At 36.5% G+C, this 16,008-nt stretch overlaps 1 protein-coding gene across 3 annotated transcripts in view; it reads left to right on the plus strand.

The window, feature by feature from the left end:
• The window catches only part of PUS7 (pseudouridine synthase 7), a 50,683-nt gene that overhangs the window by 15,027 nt on the left and 19,648 nt on the right, over positions 1–16,008 (plus strand). For all 3 annotated transcript variants that reach the window (XM_036762152.1, XM_036762154.1, XM_036762153.1), the window contains 5 exons: positions 1,145–1,289; positions 6,904–7,015; positions 9,658–9,735; positions 14,082–14,210; positions 14,667–14,792. In XM_036762152.1, the coding sequence (XP_036618047.1) occupies positions 1,145–1,289; positions 6,904–7,015; positions 9,658–9,735; positions 14,082–14,210; positions 14,667–14,792 (590 nt within the window). The remainder of the gene's footprint in view (positions 1–1,144; positions 1,290–6,903; positions 7,016–9,657; positions 9,736–14,081; positions 14,211–14,666; positions 14,793–16,008) is intronic.

Raw genomic sequence — 16,008 nt, forward strand, 5'->3', positions numbered from 1 at the left:
CTCCACTATTTCACCACTCAGCAGCTGCCAAAACGACATTCATAAAGAACACGAGTCTTATCATGCTCCTTCCGTACTTATAAAGCTCCAGTGACTCCCTTTTGCTTCTAGGAAAAATATGAACCCTTCTGCTTGGCTTTCAGTGTCCTTTTCCAGTCTTGCCCCAGTGCTTAGCACATTGCCTAGCACATACTAGGCACTTAATTAAGACTAGTTGCTTAATTGGCTCCTCCTTTCCTTTCCAGGTTTATACATTATTCCTCTTCATTTGACGTACCAGCCAAACTGGCTGTCTTGTTCTTCCTTATGTAATGCTCCATCTCTCATCTCTATTCCCCATGCCTGGAATGTATTTTCTCCTCACCTCTGCCTCTTAAAATCCTTATCTTCTTTCAAATCTAAGCTCATGTGCCAATTCCAAATAAAATCTTTCCCCAAACCCTTTAGTGACTATTGTCTCCCTCCTCAAAAAATTGTATGTATTACATAGTGTGTATTCCCTTGAGTATATACAAGTTGTTTCCTCCCAACAGAATGTAAACTTCTTGATGACAGGAACTCTTTCTTTTTTGTCTTTGAATCTCTAGTGCCTGAGTTCAGATCGGCTTCACGTTTACTAGCTGTATGACTGTGGGCAAGTCACTTAACCTGTCTGCTTTAGTTTCTTCTTGGGGAAAATGGGGATGATAATATCACCTCTCAAGGTTATTATAGGATCACTTAGCACAGTGCTTGGCACATAGTAGGCACTATCTAAATGTTAGCTATTATTATTTTAATTATTTTATTACAAATGTTATGTCATTATATTATCAGTATTTTAAACACTTCTAGTTTGGATGGAAAGTTCATTAAAATATGATAATAGCTAGCATTTATGCAATGTCTGCCATGTTATAATAGGTGTTTAAGAAATCCTTATTTAGTCAGTTTATCACTTATCTGGCATGAATTTGCTATTGAAATTGGAATGATGTTATGATGCCTTCTTTATCACATTACTACTACCTTTGCATTTAGTAACTGTAAGATGTGTGTGTTCATGGTTCATTACAATCCTAAAACAAGAGTATAGGTTTAATTAAAATATTCAACTATCAAGAAAAAAAAAAGAAATCCTTATAGATGAATATTTTTGTTATAGGTTTTTGAAGACACCAAAGAAAAAAGAACTATTATCCATCAGGCAGTGAAATCTTTGTTTCCTGGATTAGAGACAAAAACAGAGGAAAGAGATGGCAAAAAATATATCGTGGCTTACCATGCAGCTGGAAAAAAGGCTTTGGCAAGTAAGTGTGTGATTGTATGTGATTGTATGTGATTGTGTGTATATGTGTGTGTAACCTTGACACTTAAGTTTTCCCGGGGAAGAGGGGTTTGATGCTTGCCCATTTTTTATTCATCAGTATGACTTTAATTTTCGTTCAGTGAACGATATTCAGGATGTCAGTCCTTCAGAGAAGGTGGATTTTGTCCTTTGGAAGGCCAAGGCAGTGTGTGCATTGTTGGTCCAAGTCAGAATGCTAGAAATCAGTGATCTGTTTTGCCGATATCCCTTTCTTTGTGGACAAATAATTTATAAAATTCACATGATTTCCTAGAATAATTTCTGATAAATGTAACCTGAATAGGGTTAGGTATAAATCTAGTAAGAAAGTGTGTGTGTGTGTGTGTGTGTGTGTGTGTGTGTATCTCTATCTCTGAGCTTAATTATAGCCTCTTTGGGGGGAGGAGGGAAGAGGGAAAAAAGAACAAAATAAAAAGTGCACAGCAGAGAACAAATGAAAACTTAAAAGGAAGGAAAGAAAAGATGGATAATTTTGAACGCAATGCGTAGTATTTATTATATAGACTTTCTTGAAATTGAAATTTATTGTATATTTTGAATCTTTTCTCATGTCGCAAAAAGAAAGGTGGGGAGGGGTGTTTCTCTGTTAAGGGAGTTCTTGTGAAAGTGATGAACTGCATTTTACTTATCTCAAGGTAATGTCTGTTAAAAGGAGATAATGAAATAATGTATTGAGAAAATGAAATATGTATCTGATAAAAAAAAAAGCAAATGTTAATTTTTCTCCCGTCTGTAAACAAATTGTTTAAATAGTATTTTGAAAAAATTTGCATCAAAATGAGACATTTTAGGTGTTCTTGCTAAGAGATACATCTAAAATTGAGGTTAGTTCATTGTATTTTTAGTCAATAACACCCTTCTCCAGTAATAAGATTAGAAAAAGGTATCAATAAAGGGTATCTTACTCTAATTGGTAAAGCAGCAAGAAAAAAAACCCATCAAACCTTTGGTTTTTTATGGTTATTTTCTTGGAAATGATCATTTCCTTAGGGAAGTGCATCTAGTCTTGGCTTGTAATACATATAGCTGTCATTGCACCTTTTCTACCCATTTCCTTTGCTCAAGTCAAATGAATTTTCCCTCCATTCCTTTTGTATGTCTTCTCCATTCCATCTCTTCTGCCTTTCATGCAATTCCAGAAGTTCTTACACAACCCACCACTTTGTTTTTGATGTTTCATTTCATAGTATCTTTCGATCTAGAGCTGGTAGGGACCCCAGAGATCATCTGGTCCAGGCCTCTCATTTTCCAGATGAGGAAACTGAGGGCCATGATGTTTTAAGTGGCTTGACCATGGATGGTCATATGGATGATAACTATCAGTGGGTAGATTTGAACCATGGTCTTTTAACTCCAAATCCATCTCTTCATTTCACAGAGAATCACAGAATTATTTCTCAGTTGGAAGGGACTTCAGAGGTGTCTAGGCCAACCAATGCTCCCAACAAATCGCCACTTTTTTTCCATACCTAATTAGTGGTCACACTGCATAATTGAACAATTCATATCAGTTGTTCCTCAGCAGCATCTCTTGCCTCTGTCCCTTCTCTCATTCCTCTGCCACCACCTGAGTACAGGTTCTAATTTTCTTTTATTCAAAATATTCCATCTTACGCTCTCTAGGAGCAGAAAAGCAGTGCTGTCAGAAAGTAATAGAAACTAGTAACAGAAGACTGGAAACCATGCCAGATGTACAATAGAAGCAGAAATATGGGGGGTAGTAAAAGCTGCCTGGCAATAGACTTGTGGCCATGCTAGATTTACAAATGGCAGCACCTCCATAACCCCAAAAGGAGAAAAAAAAACCCCATACACTTTCAGTGACATTTTAATTAGTTGGTCTTTGAAACTGTGCTTAGCATAGTGCCTGGCACATAGTAGGCCCCATGAAAATACTTTTCCTCTTACTTTCCCCTTTCTTTTTTGCAAAGCTAAGTAAGCCCTTATTATACTCCTAGAACTAGACTTGTTTCTAAGCCCTGACAAATTAAAAAGAGGACCAAGGCATTTTCTGGCCATATAAATGTGTTACTTAGTAAATCTGTAATACATATTATCTCTAAGAAAAACTTGTTTTAAACAGAGCTACTGTATCCTGAACACCAAGAAATATGTAGACTTCAATTGATAATAATAACCTATAGTATTATTTTGTAAGTGCTTAGAAAGCGCTCTGATACTTGTATCTCTCTGATAACATGAGTACGTGGATCATCCCTATTTTACACATGAGGAAACTGGAATTTAGACAGGTTAAGTGACTCAATGTACATCTTGAAAATCTAAGCTAGGGCTTAAACTCAGATTAACTCTTAGGTCGTTCATTCATTCTTCTTTTTATGCCATACTGTCCAGTGGACACCAAAGGGTGTCTTTGATTCAGAAGAGCTATTGCAAAAATTTCCCTAAAACCCTGAGGAAAATTTTTTGTTTGTTTGTTTGAACTTTGGTCTTGAAATCAGGGGAACTGGATTCAAGTCCCACCTGAGATGATAGTGTTTATATTTTAACCTCCCAGTGTTCAAGGCAGTTCTCTAAGACTTTAAGTTGACAAGGAGGTGCAGATGCTGAATTGTCACAGGGACTTTTTGTACCTGAGAATCCCTTTTGTACCAATGAAATCATGGGCCTTCCCATCCCTCTTGCTTGAATTGAGAACAGAGGCAGCTAGATGGCACCATAGTGCACAGAATGCTGGGCCTGGGATCAGGAAGACTTGAATTCCAAATACCAGGGTGGTGATATTGGGCAAGTCATTTAATCCCTGTTTGCCTCAGTTTCCTCATCTGTAAAATGGGCATAAGAACCTCCCTCCTTCCCAAGGTGGTTGTGTGACAAGCAAATGAGATAATAATTGTAAAGGGCTTAGCACAGTACCCTGGCATGTAGTAAGTGCCATGTAAATGTAGTTACTAATATAAAATAATTAAGCAAATAGTAATAATAATCATTATTGATTTAGAAACTCTGTATCATTTTTAGAAGGAGGGAATGCAATGTCATGAAGGCAAAATGAACATTAATTGTATTTCTTAGCTCTAAATAACTTGAAGCCATTAGATTTATTTCCTGTGCAATTCTATAAAGTTTAACTTCTGTATGTGGTATTTGTTTAGACTATGATACCTGTATGTATTCATGTGTGTTTATGTGAGAAAGTAGTAACTCTTTGCTTGTTACTTCTGTGCACTTGCTAATTAGAACATGCAGGTGTATAAATGAAAACTTAAATCCCAATAGGTTAATTTTCTTTTGACATATAGTATTTTCTATTGGTTCTCCCTTTGTGGCTGTATTCATTCCTTATAGCTAAGTGGAAATGTAGAATTTCTAGGTAAGAGACCATCCAATTAAATTTCAAGAATTCTCATTAGTGGGCACTTTAAAAATTGATGATTAGATGATAATTATGATAATTATGTACAAGAAAGCAGAACTATGGATTATTTTATTTTATTTTTATTTCACATCTTAAACTTTTATTTCACGTCTTAAATTCTTCACTGAAAACTCTAAATGGGATCTTGCAGTAACTTGGGAAGGGTTCCTGGTTTTTGTGGCCAGGAACACGCACATACTCATGTATACACAAGCTTCTCAGGAAGGGTTTGAGTGTCAGTAAGCTACTGAGGCCCAATTTATTTTGTCTACAGGGAGGTTTGTTATGCCCGTAATTTATTTTGCCCCGCCCCCCCATGCATTTACATTGTTTCTGCTGTATGTCACGTTGCATAATTGTCTGAATTACTACCACTACCACTGCTTGGTGCTGTAGAAATCCACATACAGACATAACTTTTGCATGTTCACCTCTAAAGCACTTTAATACGTCTATAAATTAAACGTTGCTCTCTTATGCTCTTTTTGCTGTGCATCTGGACAGAGGTCAGAACGGCCACAGGTAAGAGCTGTTGGCATTCTATGCACATAAAATGAAGTGCCAGTGATTCTCATGCACAAATCTGCTGACTAGAAAGCTAATAAAAAATCAGACAAATTTCTTCTTCAGGAACATGAAGTCAGAAGGAAAAACTAAGACAATGTTTCTTTTTTTTTTTGTTCTAAGACAATGTTTCTATCTCAAATTGTCAGAGGAATTTTTTGGGTGGTGGGGGGAGGGATTGGGAAGGGAAGCTTTGGAGGACAGCCCAGGCCAGGAACTAAGATTGAAGAGTCACAGACCTGTAGAAAAACACTCTTGTATACTTCTCAATAAGGCAACATTTCATGTTGGTATTACTGCATTCATGCAGTTACTTTTAGATAGTGAATCTTTTCATTTAACGTCTAGGGCAGTATTCAGGACATTTATTTGATAATTCCTGTGTTCTTATTCCTCAGCTAAAACCACAACTCTGTGAGAATATCATTTGTTTCTTTTGCAAAACAGTTTTTAGCTGTAGCTTCAGCAAACAGAAGCATCTGACTTTTGGAAGAACATAGATCCATATTAACAAGCAAATGAGCAAAATATTTCTAAGAGATTATTTTATATCCTTTTACATTTTTCCTGATTCCTAACTGCTATGTAAGACATATGTGACTCTGTTGTGTTTGTTCAGGGAACATATATAATTAAATATTATATAAGACCAATATATATTGTACAACATTTGGCTTGTATAGGTGTAGCCTGTTCATTGGTAGATTTTTCCAGACTGCAATAGACCACTTTTGTACTGTTGCAATTTCAGCTTTGAGGCATAGCTCAAACCAGAACCTGTGAGTTATTTAATCTGAGATCTTAAGATGTATTTAAATAGAGCTTCACAGTTTTATTGCTTGAGTATTTCAAAAACTGGGTTATGGCTGTTCATGAAACGTATGTCACTCTGGTAAGAAAAAGTGTCTTGAACATTTAGAGCAGCAGCTCCTGAAAGTATATTTAGTCATGTTTTATTCCCAACCCCTCTTTTTCTCCAGAAATGGTAAATAGGCCTCATGTGCCAAAAAGATCTCTCTGGGAGGTCCAGATTGATAAACAGCATATCTGGTGGTGGTATTAAACTTTTAGAGGGAAGGAGCATTTAGAAATGTCTTTTAAAAAGCCAGTTTTATATCATTTTTGAATTTACAGAGCATAAAACTTAATTCAGTTCTTGTGAAAATCCACAGACCAGTGATGTTAGGAACACCCTCAGTTCCATTTTAACCCTGGCTTCCTATGGAACTAAGCATGTTGATGCTCAGATGCCTGAAACACTTTGTATAAAGTGACTCTCCTGGAATTGATGGTGCCTCTTATAGTACCTTACAGATGGAGATCACTGATCAGTTTATAGACCTCTTCACAGCACTTGTATTTCATAGCATTTATGGCAAGTTTAAGTGATTGTCCAAAGCCACAAAATAAGCCTTTGAAGATCTCAGGAGGTCAGTTTAAACTATAACCAATAACCTGTGTTGGCTGGCTATTTGGATCAATTTCTTCCAGGATTCAGGAGCAAGTAATTGAGTGCTCATAGTATCATTAAAAAAAAACAGGAAACTCAAAGCAATAGTGCCTATCCATGCTGTGGTTAAATATGTTTATTTTTGTTTGTTTGCTTTTAAAGATCCAAGAAAACATTCTTGGCCAAAATCTAGGGGAAGTTACTGCCACTTTGTACTATACAAGGAAAACAAGGACACCATGGATGCTATTAATGTGCTTTCCAAATTCTTGAGGTTAGTTTTGTTTTTTTTAATCTTACATACTGTCAAAACTCGGATGATTTTAAATTAAGCTGACATTATGAAGGGGCTGTGGTAGGGGCAAGCTGAAGAAATGCATAATAGGAAAATCATTTGGATTTGGATTTGGAATGAAAACATCATAGCTTTTTGAACAATGTAATCATGTCTATATCAGTATGGTATAATAGAAAAAAAAAAAAGCACTGACATTGGAGTTGGAGCACCTGGGTTCAAATCCTCCTTCCTACTCTTAACTACATTTGTGAGTTTGGGAAAGTCACAACCTCCCTGGGCCTCAGCTCTTTCATCTTTAAATGCAGGGCTAGACTAGATGCCCTTTAAGGTCCATTTCAGCTCTAGATCTATGATCCTATAAATCTTATTGCTTTAGGCTAGTAGAAAAATTTTTTTTGTCCATAGGCTCATAGATTTGGAAAGGTCCTTAGTGATCATCTAGTCTAGCATCCTTATTTTACAGATAAGGAAACCGAGACCCAGAGATGTTAAATGACTTGCCCAAGTATGTAGCAACTGCCAAATATTTGATACAAAAACTTGGCCAGCAAATGGATAATCCACATATGGATGATTGAGAATTAACACACGGCTTATGATATAAATAAATCTTCCCCCCGTTCACAAAAATCTCTATTTAAATGACTCACGCTGTAGAAATTTCATTTTACCATACACATAACTCTTGAATTTTTTGCTGATTCCATTTCTGAAAAAGTTAAAATTGATTTTCACCTAGAAGCAATATTATAGCATTAAGTAAAAACATTCTTTAAAGAAATAAAGAATGGGTTTAATAATTGGGGGGGGGGGATAGTCAGTGTTCATGGTTGAGCTTTGTCAATATAATTAAAAAGATGCCTCAGTTAATTTATAGATTTAGTGCTAGCAATCAAACTACTAAGGGAATACTTTTTCCTTTTTTTAATTTAGTGTTTTATTTTCCCCAGTTACATGTAAAAATAATTTTTAACCTTCATTTTTAAAATTTAAGTTCCAAATTCTGTCCTTTTCTCTCTCCTCAAATAACGCGCCCCCCCCAATTGAGAAGGCAAGCAATTCGATATAGGTTATACATGTGTAGTCCTGCAAAACATATTCATAATAGTCATGTTGTGAAAGAAAACATAGACAAAAAAAAAGTCAAGAAAAATTAAGTAAAAAAAAATGTATGCTTCAATCTGTATTCAGACTCCGTGAGTTCTTTCTCTGAGTATGGCTAGCAATTTTCATCATAAGTCCTTCAGAGTAGTCTTGGATCATTGGATTGCTGCAAATAGCTAAGTCATTCACAGCTGATCATCTTACAAGATTGTTGTTACTTTGTACACAGTACATTTCACTTTGCATTAGCCCATGCAAGCCTTTCCAGGTTTTCTGAGAGCATCCTGCTCATCATTTCTTATAGTACAATAGTATTCCATCATAATCACCTAATATATTTTCAGCCATTCCCCAATTAATGGGCATCCCCTCAATTTCTAATTCTTTGCCCCCAGAGAATACAGCACCACTTTTTTGGGGGCAAGGAATTAGAAATCGAAGGAATACCTTTTAGAACTACATATACAAAATTCATTTAGGAAAGAAAGATCTAGAATTTCAAGGGAAGAATCACAGTTGTGGACTTAGTTTTGATAATTACTGTTTTATAATATAATTTAATTTGGTATTGTCTTTAAAAAAATAGAAAAGTAGATCATTTGGATATGGAAGAATCAGACACATGTAAACTAAATAATTTGTTGTGTGATAAACCTGAAAGCATAATTTACTTCAGGAAGACCTCCTTATTTGACAAGAATTGCTAAAATTATAGGAAAGGAGTTTGGCACAGTTTGGGTTTGGAACAACATCTTACGGAGAAAACTGTAGTAAATCTTATGCAGTGGATAGAGAACAGAATAGGAAAGGTCCAACTCCAACAAAATTAGACGTACTCTTTCATACCTATGGCTGGAGGGAAAGTTGTTAAACAAACAAGGGATAGAGGCAGTCATGAAAGATAAAATAGATAATTTCACTTACATAAAATTAAAAAGCCTTTGCATGAACAAAATCAATACAACTTAAATAAAATGATAGCTATTAATTAGGGAGGACAAAGCTTTGTAATATGTCTCCAATAAGAGCCTGATAGCCAAGCATTATAGAGAACTAACTTGAATGAATATTCTGTTCTCAAAAGAAGAGTTCCAAACTATTACAAGTTATATAAAACATAGCTCCAAATCACTAATAATGAGACAATTGCAAATTAAAACAGCGCTGAGGTTTCATCTCATACCAAATTGGCAAAGATGGAAGGTCACTGTTGGAAGAGTTGTGAAGAGAGAGGTACGCGAATACATTGTTAGTGGAGTTGTGAATTGGTCCAACCAGTCTGGAGAGCAATTTGGAATTTGACCCAGAGATCCCACTACTAGAAGTCAGAGAAAAAATGATCTTATATTCATAGTGTTTTTTTGTGGTAGTAAACAACTAGGAAAGTATAGATGTCCATCAATTAACTGGGCAGTGATTAAACAAATTGTGGAACATATGCATGTAATTTTAGATAGTTATCATTAGCACGAATATTGGTTATTTAACTTATTTTTTTGTTTGTTTTTGAACAGAGTTAAACCAAACATATTTTCCTACATGGGAACCAAAGACAAAAGGGCTATAACTGTTCAAGAGATTGCTGTTCTTAAGTAAGTAGAGATTAGTGATGCTTATATTTTTGTGGTAAATAATTGTTTAAATGTAGACTATTTGATGCTTTTGTTCTGTAGTTCTCCTTTACTCTCTCATTGATTTACTCTCATATTTTGTGGTGTTTGAGTGATATGTATTCAGGTTTCTTAGAGTCCCTTTATAGTTTTCTGTTTCTTTTGTCTTTTTCCTCCCCTTTCACTGATTCCAAAGAATTCTTCCTGGGCTTTGAATTTAGATTTCCTCCTGGCTTTCCTTTGTCCAGGGGGCAGCCACATCCTCTCCTCTGGGAGGCAGGAAAGGGATGGTGGCTGATGTTTGGCACAGTTGCTGCCACTGTTGTCATAAATTATGATTCTTGGCCCCTAAGCAGAGAAAAAAATGGAAAAAAAAAAGGGTTCCCTTTACTCTATATTAATTATAAAATAAATCAACCTTGCATCATATTAAAAAAAAAATTGAAACAATTCACCGAGCACTCCCTCTTCTCCCTTTGTCATTCCACATCCCTCTGACGTCATCCCCCATTATTTCCATAATCCCTCCAGTCTCTGATGAAGAGGTGGCCCTTCTCCTTGCCTAGGTCAGCCCCTCTACGTGTGTCCTCCATCCCATCCTTGCTTGTCTTCACCAGATTGCCCTCATCACCTCTCATCTGGATTACTGGAGTAACTGTTCTCCCAGTCTCAAGTCTCTGCCCTCTCCAGTCCATCCTCCCTCCACATAGATGCCCAAGTTATTTTCTACAAACGTAGATCTGACCATGAAAACCCCTTTCCCCTCCTCTGTTGTTTGTCCTTCATTCTCACAGAAGACCAATGACATCACAAAGGTGATGTCTTGACTTACTTGTGATTTGGATTTAAGTGAGGCGGAGCCACACAAAGTCTCTTCCAGAGACATCGAAGTACAAAGGCATGATAAGATGAATGGCGATGGCCCAGGATGCAGTGGGTGGCCTTGGCCTTACAAAGACCCCTCCCAATAAACTCCAGTGGTTCCTTATGCCTCTGGGAACAAATATAAACTCTTGTTTGGAATTTAAAACTCCAGCCTAATCATGTCTTACTTTTCCCATATTCTTACACATTGATTCCCTTCCATGTATTTACAGTCCAACCATGCTGTTCCCTACACATATTTCCATCTCCATGCCTCTCTGTTGGCATTTCTCCATGCTAGAAGGCCCTCCCTCCTCATCCCTGTCTCTTAGAATCTCTTCTTTCCTTCAAGATTCAGCTCAGTTGCTACCTTCTCTAGGAGACTTTATGTCCTCCTCCCAAATGCTACTGCCGCCTTTTCTTATGTACCACCTCCTCTGTATGTGTCTTGTATATGCCCGTTGGCCACCTCGTGAGAATGTAAACTTCTTGAGGGCAAGGACTATTTTTGCTTTTTTGTTTATATGCCAGCACAAAGCATAATGCTTGGCACATAGAAAGTGCTTAGTAAATGTTGGTCGACTGGTTGATCTCCAGAAAAGAGGCCCGTTTTCCTTTGTGGACTCTTAGGTAGCACAGAGACTGTTAGCATATTATGGTGCCCCACCAGCTCTATGTTTCAACCAAACATGCCTACTTCCTATTTACTGAACTCAGGATTCCATCTCCTAATCCGAATGACTTGGTGCTTGCTGTGCCTCTCTCTTTCAAGTTATTTCTTGAAAGCAGAACCAGGATTTCAAGAAGAAAATCCTAACTTTTGTCATTTTGGCCCTTTGTATAATATGGGTTTGGGTAGCTACAAATGACCCTTGATATTGAAGTGTGATTAAAAAAAAATTCCAAGTTTTCCATTAGAGCATCCTGTAAATGAGCAGTCAGAGAGTTTGTACTGCCATTATCAAAATTAAAATAAGCCATCAAGATATGGTTCTCTGGTTATCAAAAACCATCTGTTGTCCCAATTGTTGCATATGGTGGCCACTATGCTAAGAAAAGGATACAGTACTTTCTGGCCTTTTTACTAACTAATGGAGCTTCTTCTCTTGATAGAAATGTGATGGCTTCAGGGTGTAGATTTTTGGACATGGTCAGCACAGGAATTTTTTTGCTTAAGTATGCATGTTTTTAACAGGGTTTTGTTTTTCTTGTTTTTTTCAGTGGGGATTGGGGTGGGAGGCAAAAAAAGGCAAATTTTCATGAAAATAAAATAAAATTTAATTGAAAAGATTGGTGGAATATTTATGATTCTTTTCAAGAACCTAGAATACTAGCCTGTCCCTATTTTAGTTTTTTTTAATAAACAAAAATCTATTTTTTTCCCCTCATAACAAAACCCTTGCAACAAATGCAAGAACTGTGCGTGGTTAAGCAAATTGAATTCCCATGTTGCCCAAGTCCAAAAAAACAAATGTCCCAATCTTCACCCTAAGTCCATCATTTCTCCGTCAGAAGGTAGGCTTTGTGTTTCCTTATGAAACATGGAATCATGGAACTTCTGGAATCATGGTTGGTCATTACATTGATAAAGTTATTAAGGCTATCAAATTTGTTTTACAGTGTTGTTACTGTATAAATACTTCTGGTTTGGCTGTCTTTGCTCTGTCAAATCATACAAATCTTCACAGTCAACCTGTCTCTCTTAAGTTCATGAGAGAGAAATTCAGACCTATTATATAATTATAACTTTTTTTTAAATCAATATTGGCAGAAGAAAGTTGTAAGAAAACTTTGAGCAAAGAAATGGAAGTTTTGCCATACAAATACCAAACAGCTAGTAATATAAATTCTTTTCAGCAATTTGCGTAATCCTGTGTCCTTGTAATTAGGGAGAAGGGTTAAAATCTTGATCCCTATGCTTTTGTTGAACTCAGGGGCAGCTAGGTAGCTCCAGTGGATAGAGGTCTAGGCCTGAGGTCAGGAAAACCTATGTTCAAAAACATACTCAGACATTTACTAGCTGTGTGACACCCTGGACAAGTCACTAATCCTGTTTGCCTCGGTTTCCTCATCTGTAAAATGAGCTGGAGAAGGAAATGGCAAACCACTCCAGTATCTTTGCCAAGAAAACCCCAAATGGAGTCATGAAGAGTTGGACATGACTGAAACAACTGAACAACAACATAGTTAGGGTTTGATTGTGTATGTCACATTATTGGCAAATTCTTGTTACAAATTTCATACTTTTTTGGTTGAAATGTTGAGATTAGGGCCCTTCAGAGCAGGATTCTATATACTTTCACGAGTCTATTTCTGTTTTCCCATCTGCCTTTTTGAGCTTTTCTGACTCCATGTTAGAGCTTTGGGAGTAAAATTGGACATCTGCAAAGTCGTGAAAACACACTGAAACCTGTGCCCTCAGGTAGAGTTGGGACATGGCTGCACCTGTTATTTGAGCCATTAGGAATAAACACCAGGAACAGCAGCCTGAAAATACTGGCTCAGATAGTTTGGACATGGGCAAATAATGAAGTATTTTCTTTGTTGTTGTTTTATTTTGATTTTAATTTTTTTGTTATTGCTCTGAACTTGACAGTCATACATACGTGAGCATTTCCACGTACACAGAACAGAAACAGAGGATTGTACATGAAACCAAAAATCTCTAACACACAGCTTGCATAATTTTCAACAATATAATAAATTTAATGTTCTTGTTTCAGAGCTCTCTGGCTTGATCCCTTTTATACCTCCTACTGTTCTCGTGTGTGTGTGTGTGTGTGTGTGTGTGTGTGTGTGTGTGTGTGTGTGTGTGTTTTTAATGCTACAGTGACCTTCCATTTCTTTTTTATTTTTGGCATTTCTGTCTCATCTCTTCCCCAACTCGAAAATTCCTATGAAGCTATAGTGAAGCAAAACAAATCCACGCATTGAACATGTTCAAAAAAGTATATCAAATTTTCCCCTTAAGTCTCCCACCTCTCTGTCAAGCAGTAGGTATGATGTATTATCACTGGTCCTCTGGAGTCACAGTTGGTCATTAAATCACATTTTTTATAAAAGGAATAAATCAATCTTTTTTCTTTTACATGTTCTTCAGTCATGGCAGATTATTCCTTAAAATAATCCCCAAATATTTTTCTAAATGATCCATTTAGGTGGACCTAAATGGATCATTTAGAAAAATATTTGGGGATTATTTCAGTATATTTCAGTATATAGCTGAAGTCCAGGGTTTTTGGTGCAAACAACACAGTTTAATTAAGTTTCCTAGGCTGTAGGCCTTGTGAGTTATAGGGACGTCTATATCCCAGATAAAAATCTAACCTCTCTTTCATTCTATGCTACTTTTCCTTCCTTAGTGGCTAGGATCACATTGGCTAGGCCTAAGTTCCCCTTCATCTGCCCTTGTCCTAAAATTTCCTGATGAAACAAGGACTTTCTCCTTGCCTTTGTCTTTTTAGAATAACTGCACAAAGACTTGCCCATTTGAACAAGTGTTTAATGAATTTCAAGCTAGGCAACTTCAGCTATCAGAAAAACCCTCTGAAGTTGGGAGAACTCCAAGGAAATCAGTTCACTGTTGTCCTCAGGTAAAAAGCTCTTGTCAGGAGGAAGAGAGATCCTGGCTCAGGTATTTACCTGGTCATTGTGTTGAATGAATGATAGAGAAAAATGACTCATATTTAGTTTAACTTGTATAGAGATTCAAGGGGGGTGAGGGTGCGGGGCAAGGAATAATAAAGAGGGAAATGACCCAGACAAGTTAGTGCTATTTTTTAAATTGCCATTGTGCCCTTCCTCTAAAAAAGCAAACAGAGGATTTCAGTAGAAATTGTAGTTTCTGTTACAAAATTTAGAAATATTTAACATATTTTTCATAATATATTAAGTAAGGAAGATGTCAGAATAAAAAGTCAGAAAGTAAGACAAGAAAGGAATTGAAGAAAAGGAGAGGAATACTGACCAAATCAGAACCATTTTATAGTGAACTGGTCTTGCAGCTGTTCATGAAATAAAACTTTATTGGGTGATTCAAATCCTTGCAGAAATATAACGGGAACTGACCATCAAGTACAGCAAGCAATGAACTCTCTCAAGGAAATCGGATTCATTAACTATTATGGGATGCAGCGGTTTGGGACTACAGCTGTCCCCACATATCAGGTTGGAAGGTCTGTGTTTAATTTATATTCGTTTGTTTCCCATTGTTTATCTTAAAAGGCACCTTGTTTGTAAAATCTGTTTTAGTGTCCTTTTGGAAAATAGTAGAAAGAGGAAATGGTAGAAACTTCTGATATTTCTTTCTCATGGATCTGTCTCTTGTTTGCCATGTCACCTGGGTCACATCACTTAACTGTTTGATCTCTCTGAGCCTGATCTTGAATAGAGTTCTCATTTGTCAGAGATTTTTGCTTCTGTAGCCTACACGCTCTTATCAGACGATTCCCAACTATTTAAAAGTTTTGACAAATCTTTTCTTTTCCTCCTCCTCTTCCCTAAAAGTGTTATGGAATACATTTATTTTTTAAAATAAAAAATTAATCAAAATTTATTTTTAGGTGCTCAGGACATGAAAAAATATTATTTTTAAAGCATTCCTTTTTTACATTTTGAGATCCAAATTCTCTTCCTCCCTGTAGCCCCTCTCCTACCCATTGAGAAGGTAAGCAGTATGATACCTACGTGCAAAGTCATGCAAAACATATTCCCATATTAGCCATGTTACAAAAAAAAAGTAAGAAAAATAAAGTGAAAAAATATGCTTCACTCTGTACTCAGTTCATTAATTCTCTATCCAGAGGTGGATAGCATATTTCATGAGTCCTTTGGAATTATCATGGATCATTTTATTGATCAGAGCATCCAAGCCTTTCACAGTTAGTTCATCATCATTACAATATTGCTGTTGCTGTCTACAGTATTCTCCTGGTTCTACTCACTTCACTTTGCATCAGTTTGTATAAATCTTCCCAGGTGTTCCTGAAACTGTGCCCCTTGTCATTTTTTTATAGCAGAATAGTATTCCATCACAATCATGTGCCACAGCTTATTCAGCTATTCCCCAGCTGATTTCCAATTATTTGTCACCACAGAAAAGAGTTGCTATAAATATTTTTGTACATACAAGATCCTTCCCTTTTTCTTTGCTCTCTTTGGAATACAGACTTAGTAGTGGTACTGCTGGGTCAAAGGGTATGCATAGTTTTATAGCCTTTTGGGCATAGTTCCAAATTGTTCTCCACAATGGCAGGACCAGTTCACAGCTCCATCAACAATGCATCTCTTTTTCCACATCCCCTCCAGCAGTTTTCATTTTCCTTTTCTGTCATGTTAGACACACTGATAGGTATGAGGTGGTATGTTAAGAGTTGTTTTAATTTGCATTTC

This window comes from Trichosurus vulpecula, chromosome 5 (assembly GCF_011100635.1).
Source record: "Trichosurus vulpecula isolate mTriVul1 chromosome 5, mTriVul1.pri, whole genome shotgun sequence".
NCBI classification, from domain to species: Eukaryota; Metazoa; Chordata; class Mammalia; order Diprotodontia; family Phalangeridae; genus Trichosurus; species Trichosurus vulpecula.